Raw genomic sequence first — 18,866 nt, forward strand, 5'->3', positions numbered from 1 at the left:
AAGGGGCAAGCAGCTATATCATCATCATGTACGGTCAGGGATTGTGTGTCTCGGTCCAGTCCCTAACATTTTCAATTTTTTTCAAGAACGTATTTCAATTTGAAAAATACTTTTAGGTTGGGCAGATGGTTCAGAGCGCTAGTCCACCTACCTACAGGCCTTCAAGCCCTCGATTCATTCTCCACATGGTGATATGGCCCTTTGAGCTCTGCCCGATGTAGAACTGCTGGCCCAGAGCCGCACCCCATCGCTAGGTCTGAGTTCCTAATCCTATGTCCAACCTACACTATCAAGCCAAGTGTCACTAGCATGGCGCCTAGGCTTCTGATCATAGCTGGGGAACCCCCACAGGCTTCACACACATTAAAGATATTTGTATGTACTACCCAACTTGATGCTTTCAACATTTATTAGTTGCTTAGGACATAGAATATGCTATTTCAGAGGCGAGAAAGTGAATCTCAAATAGTATGATCACAATAAGCATTTACCAAGTTATTGGAGAGGCTAGGATCAAGCTTTCTCTTGCACTGAAATGTATTTTTTATTAAAAAAAGTTTAATCCATCTATTTTTATGGAGTTTCTGTAGAATTTGAAACAGGAAAACTAGAAAAAAAATCCAAAACATTGAAACAGAAAACACTTGAAGAAATTACTAGATGCTGACAGTTATATTTGTCTTCTAGCAAAAGTGTAAACCATGGCTCAGAAGAGAGAGGAACAGCCGGACATTCCAGGCCTTTCAACTGTATTCAACAGGAAGTGCTATCTTACCTGCATTACCGGTTGCTTAACCTGCCAGTGGAAAGTCCTGGATGAGAAAAGATCTGAACGAGCAATCTGCTGCTGCTCTTGGGTATGGAGAGAGGGCAAGAAGCTGGACCCCACGTTCCTTTATAGGGAACATGGACTGGTCCTTGCTTTCAGTTGGAGGTTAAGAGTTTTCAGGACCTACGCACACTATGGCTCTAGAATCTAGATCTTTCTTTGAAAAATTGCTATCATTCTGAAGCTGAAGCTAGCTGATTAACACACGTTTGTTCATCTGTTTCTTTTACTTTTGCTTTCCACTTCTCTTTCTCCTTCTCATCCCTTTTATGCCATTTATTTGCTTATTTCCTTTTGCGTGCATTCATTCAGTGAACCTTGCAAAAGTGAAATTTAGGTGCAATTTGGTGTTTTGGCTAAGGATTACAGGAATGACAGCCTCTTCATATGCTTTTCAGCTATGCTTAGTTTCTTAGCTATGCTTCTGAGAGGAAAAAAAGTGGAAAATATGGTTATTGTTTGCTTGCTTGTTTGTTTTTTGACCAAGTTAGTGCCTGATGTTCCCTAGTGAGATGCTCTGGTAGAGCTGTGGCTGCATTGTAGTTAGCCTCACTTAGGAAGTCCCCCTCATAGCAGAAGATCCTCTCCTGGGCTGTAAAGTAAGAGACCAAATCAGCATGCTGATGTGTATCTTCACTTACTTTTAAAAAGTCCAGCTGGGATTCAAAAATCACTAATTTTCTGTGACATAAGATGGGGAAACAGTGGGGGCCGGGCGGTGGCGCTAAAGGTAAGGTGCGCCTGCCTTGCCTGCGCTAGCCTTGGACGGACCGCGGTTCGATCCCCCGGTGTCCCATATGGTCCCCCAAGCCAGGAGCAACTTCTGAGTGCATAGTCAGGAGTAACCCCTGAGCGTTACCGGGTGTGGCCCAAAAACCAAAAAAAGAAAAAAAAAAGATGGGGAAACAGTATAGGCCTAGACCTATACTTTAAAATGATTGTTTGGGGGCCTGGAGAGATAGCACGCGGCGTTTGCCTTGCAAGCAGCCGATCCAGGACCAAAGGTGGTTGGTTCGAATCCCGATGTCCCATATGGTCCCCCGTGCCTGCCAGGAGCTATTTCTGAGCAGACAGCCAGGAGTAACCCCTGAGCAACGCCGGGTGTGGCCCAAAGCCAAAAATAAATAAATAAATAAATAAATAAATAAATAAATAAATAAATAAATAAATAAAATAAAATGATTGTTTGGGGCTGGAGAGATGCATGGAGGCAGGGTGTTTGCCTTGCATGCAGAAGGACAGTGGTTCAAATCCTGGCATCCTATATGGTCCCCTGAGCCTGCCAGGAGTAATTTCTGTGTGTAGAGCCAGGAGTAACCCCTGAGTACTGCCAGGTGTGACCCAAAAAACCCAAATAAATAAATAAATAAAATTAAATGATTGTTTGATCATGTGGAATGTGCCTTGAAGGGACAGACCTAATGCATAGAAACACCTTTGTCTTCAAAGAGAGAGAGCAATGGCAGTGTTCAATGTAAGTGATATGGTTACATAGATTAGAGTAGAGCTGGTGAGAAGTAGAGCTGGATAAGTGAATTGATTTAACAGGCATTATTAGGATTGAAGTAGTAAGTCACATGAGAGCTTTAAGTGACCTAAAGGGAAAGACTGTTCATTATTAAGGTGACATTCAAGGCAGTGTGCAGTACTTGGAAAGATATTTAAACCTGAGCCTGTGAGTATGCTTGGTTCCTAAATCAGTCCATCTATTGTTATGTGATATTTCTGAGTCTTATTGCAACTAAAATATGAACTACAGCTCAGTGTTTCTGATTCCTCATTAGAAATAATAACAACAATAAACATAACAATAAGAACTACAATAACTTTGTCATAAGGATAGAAGAGATAATATTTGGAAAACATTTAGACTTGAACTTGACATGCAGTTAGCCTACAATTCAGTTCATTGGGGTTGGCATACAATTAGCATGCTAGTTGATCAATTTTAGCTGTTTTACTGTAGTTTGGTATCACTGACTTGTCAATGTGATCGCCACAAAGAATTCATACAGTGAAATCTGGGTAGAAAAGATAGATGATTATGAGGTCAGGGACCTTGCAAAAGTTTGTTTAGTGAATAGTAAATTCCTATGTAAAACTTAGGGAAATATGGGGCTGGAGTGGTGGCACAGAGCAGTAAGGCATCTACCTTGCTGGCGCTAGCCTAGGATAGACCACGGTTCGATCCCCTGGCATCCCATATGGTCCCCCAAGCCAGGAGCGATTTCTGAGGGCATAGCCAGGACTAACCTCTGAGCGTCACCGGGTATGGCTGAAAAACCTTAGGGGAATATAAAGGAATAATGATTAGTGGCATAGGGTTGGAAAGGAATGTTTTAATCAAAATATGGAGCATCTTCATGTCGTATTCATATCTTGAATTTTATTTGTAAATAATATGGAGCCTTTGAAAAGTTGTGAGTAATAGTAGCAAAAATGGAAATCTAAACAAGAAGATGGATTTATTCCATAGAAGTAAATTGGATTGGGGAGAGAGGTGAAAGGCTGGAGAACATGCTGTGAAAGTGGAAGATCTCAGCTTAAATCCCCACACTATGGATTCTTCTAGTACAATAGAAAATTCTAAGAAGAGGTTTTGAACAAAGGAGAGATATATCCTAATATTAATATTTGTGTTTATTTGGGGACACACGTGGCAGTGCTTGGGGCTTATGCCTGGAAGGTCTTAGGGGAACCATCTGGGATGTAGGACATCAAACCTTGGTCTACTTCATGCAAGGCAAGCACCTGCCTACCACTCTGATGTTATTTGAAAAAGTTATTACATTTTGTGTAAAGATTATTTATTAAGGCCTCAAATGTTGTGCTCTTCACCCTCTGATCTTTATTTATTTTTTAAACTTTAAATTTTTTGGTTTACAAAGTTTGTTCCAACATTACTCTCTGCACCAGTGTAACATTCCTTCTATTTCTGTCCATGGTTTTCTATCCACCACCCACGCCTGCCCCATTGGCAAGCACAAAATAATTTATTTCACATTGCCTGTTATAGACAAATGGTAAGTGGAATTATCAAAAAAGAGTTCAGTAAAAAGTTTGTGAAAATTGTTTTATCTCACAAGATCATTGAAGTCATTGTGTATAACTGAGCAGTTTGTTGCTGTTTGAGCATTTTGTGTTCTGTTTTGCTTATTAAGCTTAGTGGGCTTCTATGCTACTTTCCTATCTCCTCTTCTGTGTTCCTGTGGGCTGTCAGCATTGTGGCGGTGTTGCTCACTCAGGGGCTCCAGGATCTGTAGAAGTAAGTGGGACAGTTCTCAGCCTGCCCCATGCTGAGGAGTCCCCAGAGTTGTTAGACTGGTGTACATGTACCTTTCATCATCTCTTCTGAGATTAGTTGTGAAGCTGTAAAGCTGAGCCTAAATATTTACATGGCAGGAGCTGTGGGATATAGTTGTGGATGCTATATCCTCTGGCAGTATGGGGGCTGGGCAAGGCTACCTGAAGCCTTTGAAAAGACCCCAGAGATTTAAGCCCAAAACCAGTGTACCTGAGAGTTGCACTGACTTGTGTCTCTTCTGAGATTAGTTCTGAAGCAGCGAAGCTGGGCCATTTACATGGTGGCAGCTATACTTTAAAAACCTTTTTACTTCTAACATGGGTGTTTTCCCCGACCCCTCAGTCTATTATCAAACTTGCATTCTGTTTCCACCATGTCTAACTTGGCACCATGTGAGGATTAAGACTAATGCAAGGTTCTACCATTTGATCCACATCCCTGGTCCTTAAGAATCACCCTCATAAAAAAAGAAAAGAATCCCCCTCATCTTTATAAGGAACTCCCCAGGGGGTACCTCAGCATGGAGTTGCATCCACAGTAGCTTCTTGATGATCCCTGAGTGCCCTGGAATGCATCCTGGGTTCAAACACCCAGCAGCCCACTCAGAGGCTTACAGCCCTCAAACTTGCCCACCATCCTCAACCAAAGTCCCTCCGTCCCATTTTTAAAAGATAGTATTTTAGTTTCTTGATACTGAAATCACTCTTTTTGGAATGTCCTTCATATGCTTTCCATTTGTTAAATGGGAAATTTAGTTTTTTTTATAATGGTTTCATATTTTGGACATTCCAAGGATTATTATATTCATTTTTAGAAGATTAACAAATACCATCAGAGAGATGAAATTATAATTTATATAGCAACTCCAGATCTATTGTTCCTGGGAAAAGTAGACTCCCTCTCAGTGTTGGAAATTGTTGCTTTCAAGGCTCAGTAAAGATAGCCTGCCCTCTTGCTTTGGGCTCACAGATCTGTTTCTTAGCCCTACCACTTTTAGCTGTGTTATTTTGAGTTAGTAATTTTTATTTTTGTGAGTTTTAGTTCCTATGAAAAAATGAATACCTAACGGGGGGGGGGGCAGAGCAATAGTTTTAGATTTAGGTTTCTGACATACGCTTTGGATTTCTGACATCCTATATGGTCCCCTGAGACTGTCATAAGTGATCCCTGAGCTCAGGACCAGGATTAAGTCCTGAAAAATTCTGGATATGGCCCCAAAACAAAAACCAACTTAAAACCCTTGAGAGAGTTCCAGCATTTAAAGAACCATACTAGATTGTGGCCATACAGATGTGCCACAGAAGAAATGTTGCATCAGATACATATATGTAAACAAATGTGCAAAAATTGCTGTTCAGTGTAATGAAAGCTACAAAGAAGCATGTATGTCATTTCATAGACCTAAATATTATTCTCCACTGTATAGGATGGTGCATGGTATTGCATTTATACAGATCTTTGGCAAGTCTGCATAATTCTACTGAAATAAATTATTAAATTATGCTAAATTTTACTTCATTCTTTTTCTCCCCAGACAGAGCGATTATTTTGCCCACTTTTGATTTTTTCATGGACTGTATCTCTGATTGTCCTATACATGTGGATAGAATCATCAAATGAATACTTTGGCTTTGACTGGTGAGTTTCAGTTTTAGTCATTTTAGACTCTTTGGTCTGAGAATCATTTAGGTTGAAAATATTATCTTGACATATAAGGGAAGGTGGGGCCAACTGAGCTTCTCATAGATGTGGGTAAGAGTTCTGACATTGGTATGGGGTAGTAACTTTGCCTATTACATTTACTGTTTACTTGTGATCACTCTCACATTTAGACCTAATCTTCACTTGGAGACTCCTCTTTGTTTCTAAAATGCAGGTTTAGAGGTACTACTCAGTAGTAGTAAACATGCATCACATATCTGAAGTCCTGGGTTCTATCTGAAGCTCTGTAAATCAAAGAGTAAAGCACATACAGAATTTCTATTTCTTTTATTTAGATGATGATTCCTTGAGACATTAGTTCTTAATTTCTTTTCTTTTCTTTTTCTTTTTTTTTTTTTGGTTTTTGATTTTTGGGTCACACCCGGCAGCACTTAGGGGTTACTCCTGGCTCCATGCTCAGAAATCACTCCTGGCAGACTCAGGGGACCATATGGGGTGCCGGGATTTGAACCACCCACCTTCTGCATGAAAGGCAAATGCCCTACCTCCATGCTATCTCTACGGCCCCCAAGTTCTTAATTTCTTAGTCTGGAATCCTGGTGTCTAATCAGTCTTCATGATCTCTGTCCTTGAAGCCTAGAGGGCACCTCATGTCTAATATCTAATTCCTCTTCTATTCTTAAGGAGATTCCAATGTTCTGAACATAGACATGGAGGTTGCTGGGAAGGAGCTAGAAAGTGGCCAGACTCCTACTGCTCTGCTTCTAGTTCTTCCATTTTACCCCTTCATTATCTGGTATTTCTTGGTGGGGAAGGGGGAGAATGAGGGTTTTTTTGTTTGTTTGTTTGTTTGGTTGGTTGGTTTTTGGTCACACCCGATGACGCTCAGCGGTTACTCCTGGCTATGCGCTCAAAAACCGCTCCTGGCTTGGGGACTATATGGGACACCTGGGGATCGAATCGCGGTCTGTCCTAGGCTAGCACACTCAAGCCAGACACCTTACCACTTGAGCCACTGCTCCAGCCCAGAGAATGTGTTTTTTAATGAGGCTTAAAAATGTGAATCCAGGGCCGGAGCAGTAGTGCAGCAGTAGGGCATCTGCCTTGCATGTGGCTGACCTAGGATGGACCACGGTTTGATCCTCTGGATTCCCATATGGTCCCCTAAGCCAGGAGTGATTTCTGAGCACATAGCTAGGAGTAACCCCTGAGCATTACCAGGTGTGGCCCAGAAACCAAAGCTAAAACAGAAAAAAAGTGGATCCAGTTTATTTGTATACTTAGTAGGGCTAAAATACATTTGTTATTTATATTTGAAATTTTTAAATTTAATTTTTGTTTGTTTTGGGGCCATACCCAGTGGTACTCAGGAGTTACACCTGGCTCTGCATACAGAAATCACTTCTGGTAAGCGTGGGAGACCATATGGGATGCTGGAGATAAACCTGTGTCAACCAAGTGCAAGGCAAGCACACTACCTATTGAACTTTTGCTCTAGCACTGAAGTTTTGGGTTTTTTGTTTTTGTTTATTTGACTTTTTGAGGAATATGCCTAGCATTGCTCAGCAAACACTCCTGTGGATGCAGGAAACCATATGGGGTGCCAGAAATCAAACCCAGGTTAGCTGCAAGCAAGGCTAGTGCCTTTTCCATTATACTGTCTCTGGTCTCTATTACTTTAAATGTATAAGTAGCAGAACATTTAAAAGTGAAAGTGGACTTAGTCTTATGCTCTAGTGACAGCTTCATATTTCTGAGCCTTCAGAAATTTTATTTATTTTTATTTATTTTATTTATTTATTTTTAGCTTTTGCTCATATTATATATAAAATTATATGCACATATAAATTTTCTTTTTTCTTTTCACCTAAATATAAAAATTCACAAATTTTATAAATTATTAAAACTTACACTTAAAATTATTTAATATATTTCCATTGCAAGTAAAAACAATAATGAGATATCACCTCATACTCATAAAAACCAAAACAACTAAGGAGAGAGATAGGGGGCATTGGTGATGGGAAAGTTGCACTAGTGAAGAGAGTATACTTTTAATAACTGAAACCCAACTACCAACATGTTTGTAACCATGGTACTTAAATAAGATATTATTAAAAAATTAAACAAACAAACAGAAAACAATGTTAGCATGGATATAGCAATAAAGGAACTCTCATTCACTGCTGATGGGAATGTTAAATCATACTATTATTTTTGTAAAATCACACTGTGCCCCCAGAATAATAGGGGCAGAGAAAGGGAAGAGAAGAAAATAAGGAATGTGGGAACTTCATGAGAGTTAGGTGAGATTTCAGCTGAACAAACTAAAAATTTTGTACATCAATATAATCAAAGACATTATAGCTTAAAAAGGAATGAAAAAGTCTAGCCCGATAAGGAAAAAAGACCCATCATTTAATGAGACATCTCTTCTTTTTTTTTTTGGTTTTTGGGCCACACCTGGTAACGCTCAGGGGTTACTCCTGGCTATGCGCTCAGAAGTTGCTCCTGGCTTGGGGGACCATATGGGACACCGGGGGATCGAACCGCGGTCCGTCCAAGGCTAGCGCAGGCAAGGCAAGCGCACCTTACCTTTAGCGCCACCGCCCGGCCCCGAGACATCTCTTCTTTCTCATTTGGAAACAAAGTCACTATCACTACATGGTTAAGCTGTGTGATGAATTATTCGAGTGTGTCTAGATTGTTTCATTTGGGCCATACTTGGTGGTGCTCGGAGGCACTCTGAGCTGTGTATTCAGGAGTCATTTAGAAAATCATGTGGTGTGAGCTCTTTCTAACCCTAGATTGTTATTAAATCTTACTCTCCTGATATATCTACTCCAAGTTGTTAGCTAAGACTAAACCCCAAGCACTACTGGCTGTGCTATTAAAAAAAAAAAAAAAGCAATGGGAAAAGAGAGAAGAAAAATTTTATAAACTCTTCATATACATTTCAGGTGTTTGAAAACCTTATCTTCCAAGTACACAAAAATGCAACTTATAATGACAAGTGGTCAAACCCACTGATAGATCTTATTAAGCCAGTATTGGCAAGTGAGGATGTCAGGCATGCCAAGTAGTCCAGTATACATTCAAGGGATTATGTGCATATGATGACTTGTTTATGATATAAAAATATTGATTAGAAATGTACAAAGAATTTAATTTAGATATTTATGAATTTCATGAGAAGCATGAACAATAGTGAAGTAAGTATTAGAACATTTTAGATTTTTTTATATTCAGAATCTTATTTTAGGTGGAAGGGTTACACTTAATTATTTTCCAAACATGAGATATGCCTTCATCATTTTTTAAGTTATAATTTTTGGTTCAACAAAATTTAACTAATCCCTCACTGCTGGGTATTTAGATTACATGTTGGCCACATCTAGTGGTGCTCAGGGCTCACTCCTGGTAGGTCTCAGGGGACTATATGTGCTGCCAGGGATCAAACCGGGGGCAGCCATGTGCAAGCCAAGTAAGTGCCTTAATTACTGTACTATCTTTCTATCTTTGAACATGTGTGTGTGTGGTGCTGGGGTTCAAACCTTGTATCTCATATACAGAAGGCTCTGTCACTGAATTATATTCCCGTCCTTTTCTATATTTAAAAAACTATACTATCTCTAGTTTTATATTAAGTGGAGATAAATTCTGTTATTTTGAAAGAATAAGTCTGAATTTGACATATTTGATAGCAAGAACAATACATTTTCTTAACAAATTACTACTTGTATTTTAGAAACTACCTTCAGAACTGAACACATGAGAAGATTGTTTTTAATCGGCCCAGTTCTCTTACATATAATAGAGCAATTAAGATGGTTGTAATTGTATAAAAATCATACAAGCTCTTAGACAACTTACCAAAATAGGAAGTATTCCCTTATTAAGATAGGGATTACAGAATTTCTGTGTTATATATATATTTTTTTAATATGATAGACCTTTTAAAATATGTTCTAGGGGCCAGAGTGGTGGCACTAGAGGTAAGGCGTCTGCCTTGCAAGCACTAGCCTAGCACGGACCACGGTTCGATCCCCCTGTGTCCCATATGGTCCCCCCTAAAACCAGAAGCTATTTCTGAGCTCATAGCCAGGAGTAACCCCTGAGTGTCTACAGGTGTGGCCCCCAAACCAAAAAAAAAGTTCTAAATAACTTTTAAAAGATCATATCAGCACAAGGCATGTATGATCCCAAAACATGCAAACAAAATTTTACAATTTACACAAATCCCCACTAAAGTACCCAGTTGCTAAAAGGACAAAGTCAAAGAAACTCAACTAAATTTCTCTAAAACTCTTTACAGATCTTTTCTCATATGCTGTTTTTCTTATTTTCCTCTTTCTCCACCCTGCCCCCACCCCCAGGATCTCATCTAGTCCAGTTTTTGTCCGTATCCCTTGATATAGTTATTACTGAATTCTGCTATATTTGAAGAATTAAAATATTTTTCAGGGTCATGTTTCTAGGCACAGGATACTGGTTCTACTGGTCTATATTATTCCTGAGTTTATATGGAATCATGTTTGCCTACACTTCTTTGCTGTTGGTAAGTAATATTTCCCTACTTTCTGAGTACTCTCAGAAGTTTCTGCTGTGAATCATATGGAAACAGTTGAAACTTGGAGACATCAGAACTGTACATAACATAATTAGATCTTGCATTAATTCATTAATTGAGTTTTGACTTTATGCTACTTGAATTTTTTTTCTTTTTGGTTTTTGGTTAACACCCAGCAGCGCTCAGGGTGTTTCTGGCTCTATGCTCAGAAATTGCTCCTGGCAGACTTGGGGACCAGATGGGATGCCGGGATGCCGGGATTTGAACCACTGTCCTTCTGCATGCAAGACAAACACCCTACCTCCATGCAATCTCCTCGGCCCCTATGCTACTTGAATTTTACACAAGAAACTTCCTAAATACCAGCCAATACCTATGCACACCATAACAATATTAGCAACCACAGAGATTCTACAAACTATGACTGATGGAGACAACACAGGTGAGGCAAATATTTGAGTATAAATTTTCGTTTGAACTATAGACCACAACCATCCAAAAGCAATGAATTTTCCTATCATCAAGCCTATTCGTTTTAAATAGTATGGAAATATCCACTTGACAAACGCAGAACCAAAGAATTTGTAACAAGTTGGCACAATCAACATGGCTGACCATAGAAGCCATCCAAGGATCTCCAGAGGCAATTTCCAATAAAGCATTTCACTTACAGTTATTGAGGGTTCAGGTCCAACTGTTCTGGCGCCATTTGTAAGTTATCTTCGCTGTTAAATCCTTTGTTGGGTATTTGTGAATCCAAGAACAGTCCCCAGAATGAGAAATTACTTCCCATCCCCTTGTCCCCTTTCGGGGGGAGACCTTGGTAATATTTATCCACAGCAAATAATAATCCACACAGATAAGAAGGATAGGGTGTAAAAGATTGAGCAAAGAGAGCGAGAGAATCCTCCTGCAGCCTGCAGCTTTCGCAAAAGAACCCCTCTCCCCTCTCCATCAAGCTATTTATTGCCAACTCCACAGTGCCCCACCTGGAAGGGCTAGGTGGGGCAATAGTCACAGAACAATCCTAAGGAAATACTTTTATATACAATAATTCCAAGAATAATCTTATGGAAACTTTTTCATATACTACAATTCCCCCCTTTTTTGTAAAGAAACAATAATAATGTACAGAAGTAAGTAATATTTTTTATAATTGTAAAAAGAACAACTAAGCAATTGTAAAAGAGTGGCTGTTTGCATAAGCGCATCACCGGAAAAAGTATAGAAAGAATTTTTTTAACCTAACACAGGGTGTTCAAAACCAGAAAGATGTAAAGGAATCAACTACAAGCTCCAGAGTAGAAAAAATCTACAGCGTCCAAGATGAACAATTCCGAGTAAGTATTCCCTTGGAAAAGCAGAAGTTGAGTATGAAATTCCAAGATTCAGGACCTAATAGGCCATGGGGAGCTCCCAGGGCAATCACAAAGCCGGAAAATAATTTGGAGACAGAGATCCTTAGATGAGATGCTCACAAGGCTGCATAGCAGGCGAGAAGAAACATATTTTCCATTCCAGTCCAGCTTGATCAGAAGAAAGCCCATCTTAGGAGGCAGTGAATTAGGCCCTTATTTAGAAGGAAGAGGCACACACACCCCTGCACAATGGGCGTCATAGTAAAGAAGATCCATAGGTATTTGAACTCAATCCAAGAGGAGTTCTAGTCCAGTCAGAAGTTCATAAGAGGTCCGAGAATGAAGAACCACATATGGCCGATTATTAGATGGGAGCTTAAGTTCAAAACCAAAACAAAAAGCTTAAGGCAGAGAACCTCCCTGTGTAAATGAATAAATTGAGGGTCTATCCAAAATGGATAAAACCTCCTTTTGCACCTGCTATTTTTTCCAATGATGCGCCCATGCAAAAGGCCAAAATACCAGACAGGATTACAATCTAATAACTTATTTAAGACAGTATCTAATCCCTAACCCAAAGTAACAAAAGTAAAACCTTAATGAAATACCACATCAATTTTGAGAATTAACAACTAAAATGTAAAAACATTAATTACAGTAATCAACAAAAGTGTAGAATCAAATATAACTTTACAGGATTACAAATATAAAAACTACAAGAGCAGAAATTTCTCTCAAGTTCAAAAATCACTATGAAAGGATGGGGAGTCCAGAACTCCCAAAAGTTCAACCAAAGAAACTTGATGAGTCAGGGAAAGCAGTTGTAATTTGAAGCAGGATACAGCACTGCAACAGTTTACGATGTCTTTCTCAGTCCGAGGTCAGGAGGCTTGTCATTGTGGGTGATGATTTGCACACGATGATTTGCATATGTGAAGGGATTCCTGAAAATAGAATGTTAGGGACTAGGAAAAAAGAGGGAAGGATAAGTAAGAATAAATTGGGGAAGATAAAGTCAGGAAAAAAGAACTATATACAAAACATGTAAGACATACAGACACACAAGACATACATAAACATATTTCACAAAAACATGGCCATCACTCACTCATACTTACCAAAAAATGTTTGCTGGGAAGGATCCCAAATAGAGCGGAAAAAAAAAATTCAGCTGAATCAACAAAAAGTGCTTTAAAATTCAATAGCCGGCAGTTAAGATGAATATCTTCAAGTTCACAACAACAACAAAAGATATATATTTAAGGCATAGTCGAGTAAATCTGAAAGAGAATTTTATGCACAATACGACCAAGGAAACCAATAATACAAGTAGAGACCAGTAGTTCTATTGTAACCATAGATGATGAGCACTGTAAAGAGAGTCCACCTAAAAGGTACTGTTATGTAAAAATTATGAATTTATCTCCATCTTGAAGCCTAAATTGAGGCAAATAAAACAGTGATGTTAGAGTGAAAGAGTGAAAGTTGTTAGATGAGTATAACTCAACATATTGCTATATAATACCCTTAATACGATGAGGAAGCTTTCTCTCAAGTGAGCCTGGATCAATAGTGGTATTAAGACATAAATACATCATACAAGCAACTACAATGGGGATTCATCATATTCAATCCTATTCAGCGGTAGTACCTGTGAAATGAATCATAAAGCATTAATGACAACTAACAAATAAAATAAATAATTATTAAGCATTTATAGTAGATCTCTGAGAAGTATAAAACAGGATGTATGCTGCTGTGGATTTTACCGATGCAATAGGAATTTTCTTGATCTTCTTGTCATCAAAATTGATCCAGTGTTGTCTTTTTTTTTTTTTTTTTGTGGTTTTTGGGTCACACCCGGCAGTGCTCAGGGGTTTTTCCTGGCTCCGTGCTCAGAAATTGCTCCTGGCATGCATGGGGGACCATATGGGACGCCGGGATTCGAACCGATGACCTTCTGCATGAAAGGTAAATGCCTTACCTCCATGCTATCTCTCCGGCCCCATCCAGTGTTGTCTTGAGTCAATATTACAGTATGATGTACAGTGTCCAAAATGAAGTTTACCAAAATGGTTAGACACTGATGATAAGATGTATTTTTCAGTTTTGTAATTTTTTTCCCGAGTGAATTCTGCTAAGTTGAGGTCTTCTAAAGGAAAATCCACATAAGTGAGTAGTTTTTTAATTTGTTTGCCATCAAAAGCAAAAAGTTTCAAATGAATTATTAATACTGGAGGTAATTTCCATAAGTATGTCCTCTTCAAAAAGTCCCTTTTAGTGTTGCAGCTGTTACAGTGAATTCTATTGTTATCATTCAAATCTTCTTCTTTAAAGAATTCAACGAGGCATTCTTGTAAGGTACATTTATCTGTAGGCTTGATTGCCAGGGACAACTGAACAAATGTCTCATATACCTCAGACTTTTGGTGACATGTGAGACACTGTAATATAGATTTGAACTGTCCTTGAAAGAGGTCATATATAAGAGATTTGTGAGCCTTTTGGTGTTTAGGCCTAGATTGTTCATGTTTTTCATTGTCTATCAGGTGCATAGTTTTATCTGCTATTGAATTTTCAGTAAGCAAATCCTGATGTAGTCCCTCTATAAGGAACATCAATAATTCGTGAGGATCCTGTTGGTTGTGTCCAGCAAATTGGTCATTAAGTAAACCAATTGTTGCTTTGAAGTGTTCAGGACTGACATTCTTATGACATCCATCTCTCATGATTTTGATGAGGTGACCAAATTGTTCTGCTAATTTTTTTGTAGTGTTAAATAATTAAAGATGGGGCTGGATGGAGATGGATGGAGGCCTTTGTCCTTAGGCCCCGGCCATGTGGCTTCATCCCCCATCTACCGGCGGGTCTGGGGTTCAGGAAAGCGACAGGTATTGAACTCACTCACAGGCAGGCATCAGAAGCATCAGCTTTATTCATGCCCTATCCACCACATGTGTGTGGCCTACCTCATAACCTTTCAAGCACAGCCATTCTTCGCTAGCCCTGCATCTTAACTCCTTTCAGCCATCTCCCTTTGACCTCCATGCTGGTCAAAGACCAAAAGAGGCAAAGACCCTAATCCCCTGGGTCAAAGGCTTTATATAACCTTTCAAGACCACTCCCCGGAATGGGAGGGGTCTTGCAGGTACGGTTACACCTAATATCCGGTTCCCAAGACCCCTCCCAGAAAAGGGCGGGTCTCAGGTAGGTACACCTAAATCCAGGGTGGAGTTACATCTCCCCCTTCTCTGAAATATAAAAGACCCTTTTGTAATTCTGACTCCACCTTTAGCCAAAGGTGGGTTAATATTTTCATACAACAACGTAATAAAGTGAAAATTAACATACCAGCCCTTTTCTAAAACATAACATTTCTGCAAAATATATTATACACCTGTAACTTAAAATTCTCTTAATTCTTTTTTACCAAGCACTATTCTGGAACTTTCATGTTTCTATACTTTTAAACTATATTGGGGGAACTTTCTGTTCCTATTAACCTTCCCTACACACAAGTACTACAGCATAAATGCATAACATACATTTTAAAAACAGGCTTAGTACATTAAAATACACACAGTAAAACATTTTGCAACTGAAAATATTAGCTATGGAAAACAAAACACAGTTAAACTATAAAGAAGATGACTTAATTAAGACAAAGATGCAGGCAGTTAGAAATCAGATCTTTAAATGGGCTAAACTGTTATTACTTCTTTTTTAATTTTTATTATTTTTTTTAAACCACTAACTAAAACTTATCCCATCACTAACTTTGAGTAAAATATATGACTACCCGCTTAGTCCCTATACCTAAAACCATTAAGTCCAGATGCTGGTTTGTCCCATGCTGATCTCACCACGTGGTTTACTTTCATAGTCCCAGGCCCCGCAGACGGTTTGCTCGTGCTGTTGACCTTTGTGATCTGGAGGGTGGATTCCAGGCTTGCCGCTTTTCCATCGCAGAGCAGAGCCAAGCCGCAGGTGTTGCCGTTTCTGGGCTGAGTTGGAGCTTTTCGCCGCTTCTTTGCTGCAGGACGCAGGTTCTCTGCTGATCGTAGCTGCCTGCAGAACGGGCATTTTCTGCTGATTGTTTTGGCTGTTGCTTCTTTGCAGGGCGCATCTGGATGTTCAGAGTTATAAAAGTCCAGTCTAAAATTTCCAAAGTCGAAATCCAAATTCAAGCTGAAGGTTGTTCTCAGAAAATCAGTCCACTTTAAATACAGTCTTTTTTCTCTTTCGTTTCCAATCTAGGCTTTTAATCAGTCTTTGAGGAGGCCTAGGTTTTTTTTTCTTGTAACAAAGTTTCCGTCCTGGGCCTGGGCCTGGGATGGAGGTGATACAAGCCTCCATCACCTTTGTTTCAATGGCCTTTGAGCCCCCAAATGGGGTGTCGGCCATCTTTGAAAATTGTGGCACGTGGCCCAGGGTTTTGGGCTCAGTGCATCTGAAAAGAGCCAAAATGAAACTGAAAAGCAGAAATCTCACCATAATAGCTGTTTTCTTGGGTCCAGGATTCAAATCACAGTTCGAGCACCATTTGTAGGTTATCTTTGCTGTTAAATCCTTTGTTGGGTATTTGTGAATCCAAGAACAGTCCCCAGAATGAGAAATTACTTCCCATCCCCTTGTCCCCTTTCGGGGGGAGACCTTGGTAATATTTATCCGCAGCAAATAATAATCCACACAGATAAGAAGGATAGGGTGTAAAAGATTGAGCAAAGAGAGTGAGAGAATCCTCCTGCAGCCTGCAGCTTTCGCAAAAGGACCCCTCTCCCCTCTCCATCAAGCTATTTATTGCCAACTCCACAGTGCCCCACCTGGAAGGGCTAGGTGGGGCAATAGTCACAGAACAATCCTAAGGAAATACTTTAGTTTAAATGTGATTTCTATTTTAGAAAAATTAACTAATATGTTGTGGTGTGGGAGTGACAATAGGCAGAAACTAGTTGGAAACTTTGCTTTTTAATGGGAAAATGAAGGGTCTGCTCCATAGTAAACACTGACCACTAAATAGTACTACTGTAATATGAAATAAATACCCCAAGGTATACTTAGCTTCCAGTGAATTTGAATGAACACAAAGGCAATATAGTCTAGCACACTTTCTACTCTATTATACCTCTCATTTTTTTGTAGTGCAAGGGCTAGAATCCTGGAAAAAACTGCTCTACCACTAATCAATGTCCCTGACTCTCTTCAGCCTCTTGTTGGATACATACAATGAAAGCAACAATGAATAAAGAGAGAAACATAGGTTTAAGCTCTGACTTTTCTTTCGATTATTATTTATATCTTGGGGGAATGGAGACCTTCTAAGCAGTGCTCTTTGTGATATGTAGTCAGCAGGCCAGAAACTCAGTTGTAGGACCTGAAGATGAGGTGATATTCAGACCCTGAATTGCTGAAGACTGCTCAGGTACCCCTTATGATATGCAGGAATCTGTGAGGGTAATTTGATAAAAATTTGGAGACATAATTGATACATGCTGGGAACTGAATAAGAGTTGGCTGCATTCATGACACTCCAACTGATGTATAATTCCCTCTTGTTGTTATCGGAAATCTTTGTTAATCATATACTGTTTGAAGAAGCAGCTTCTTTGCTTTAAAACAGGAATAGCAATGTTAACGATGCATGTGTTTCCCAATGTTCTATACTTTTAGAACAAAATACATGTAGAGGTCTTCATTTCTCTTAATGTTGGCAGTGATCATTGAATACTTGTTATTTTGTTTCTTCTGCTAAAATGCAAGTATTTAGTTCCAAAAATCTACTGGGAATAATAATTTTTAATAAAATGGTATTTATAGGGATGGGTAAAGAACAAGTGCACTTAGATAAAACAATCATTTTGATTTTAAAATATCTCTTATACATTAAGCTCTTTTTAGTTTTAATTTACTCCTGGGGCCATATAGGATGGCGAGAATCAAACTCAGGTTTATCCCAGGTTATCCACGTACAAGCCCTACCACTGTGTTATCACTCCACGTGAAGCTTTTTTGAGAAGGCAAGTTTTTATCTCCACACTGACTTGGAAACTGACTCAGTTTATATTTAACATTATCTGTTAACAACAATAATTAATAGTTGTTAAGAGCAGGGCCATAAAGCTAGTACAGTAGGTAGGATGATTGTCTTAGTTGACCTGGGTTTGATCCTTGGCACCACGTCAGACCCCACCAAGAGTGATCCCTGAGCACAGCTGGGAATAACCCAAATCAAACAAACAAAAAGTTCACAGTACTTGTTCCTTAAGAAAGAGTACTGACTGGCTCTTGAGAGATTGTCCCCTCTCATTTTTCAAAGCGGGTCTTCATCACATGACAGATTTCAGTGACGAGAAGTGGCAGTAACTCATGAAGTATGATATCAGTGTGGTAATTGTAGAAAAGCAGCCCTTAGGATGAACAATGAAACATTTTTACAGGATTTATACTCTTATGTTATTGACTGTTTACAAACATCACCACTGAAAATAGCTTTAGAAAAAATACAGATAATGCCACCATATCAATATTTGGGTTTTATTTTGGACTGGACATCAATACGTCCACAAAAAATTTCTATCAAAAAACAAAACCTCAGGACACTTAATGATTTTTGGAGACTTTTAGGTGACGTAAATTGGCTCCGCCCTGCACTAGGAATCCCGAATGCAGAGTTGTCTAATCTGTGTAAAACGTTGAAGGGTGACCCTGCATTAGATAGCCTGAGAAACTTAACAACAGCTGCCAAAAATGAATTGGATATTTTCTTGGGAAGATTACAAAAATCGTTTCTCTTAAGATTCATCCCAGCGGAAAAATTTTTTTGTTAATCTTCCTTACTATGGAAACCCCCATGGGGGCCTTGATGCCACGCAGGACCTTTGGAATGGGTGTATTTACATAACAAATAGCCTCGTTCAGTTGTCCCCTACTTGCAACTGATTTCAGAGATTATTATCAAGGCAAGACTCAGATCTATATCTTTACTAGGTTTTGACCCAGATATAATAGTTTTGCCAATACCTAAAAAGGAAATTGAGTCAATATTGCCTCTTAATGAATCTTTACAAAGGGCCCTCTCAGATTTCACAGGAGAAATATCCTCCCATTATCCAGCAGGAAAAACTTGGGACTTTTTAAAGAAAA

General features: G+C 39.1%; 1 protein-coding gene across 1 annotated transcript in view; it reads left to right on the forward strand.

Annotated features, from left to right (window-relative positions):
- Window positions 1-701: 701 nt before the first annotated feature.
- The window catches only part of GDPD4 (glycerophosphodiester phosphodiesterase domain containing 4), a gene marked incomplete at its 3' end in the record, with an annotated part of 63,232 nt that continues 45,067 nt past the window's right edge, over window positions 702-18,866 (forward strand). The window contains exons 1-3 of the mRNA XM_049784719.1: window positions 702-857; window positions 5,668-5,771; window positions 10,260-10,353. Of these exons, the coding sequence (XP_049640676.1) occupies window positions 702-857; window positions 5,668-5,771; window positions 10,260-10,353 (354 nt within the window). The remainder of the gene's footprint in view (window positions 858-5,667; window positions 5,772-10,259; window positions 10,354-18,866) is intronic.

Source organism: Suncus etruscus, chromosome 12 (genome assembly GCF_024139225.1).
Source record: "Suncus etruscus isolate mSunEtr1 chromosome 12, mSunEtr1.pri.cur, whole genome shotgun sequence".
NCBI lineage: Eukaryota > Metazoa > Chordata > Mammalia > Eulipotyphla > Soricidae > Suncus > Suncus etruscus.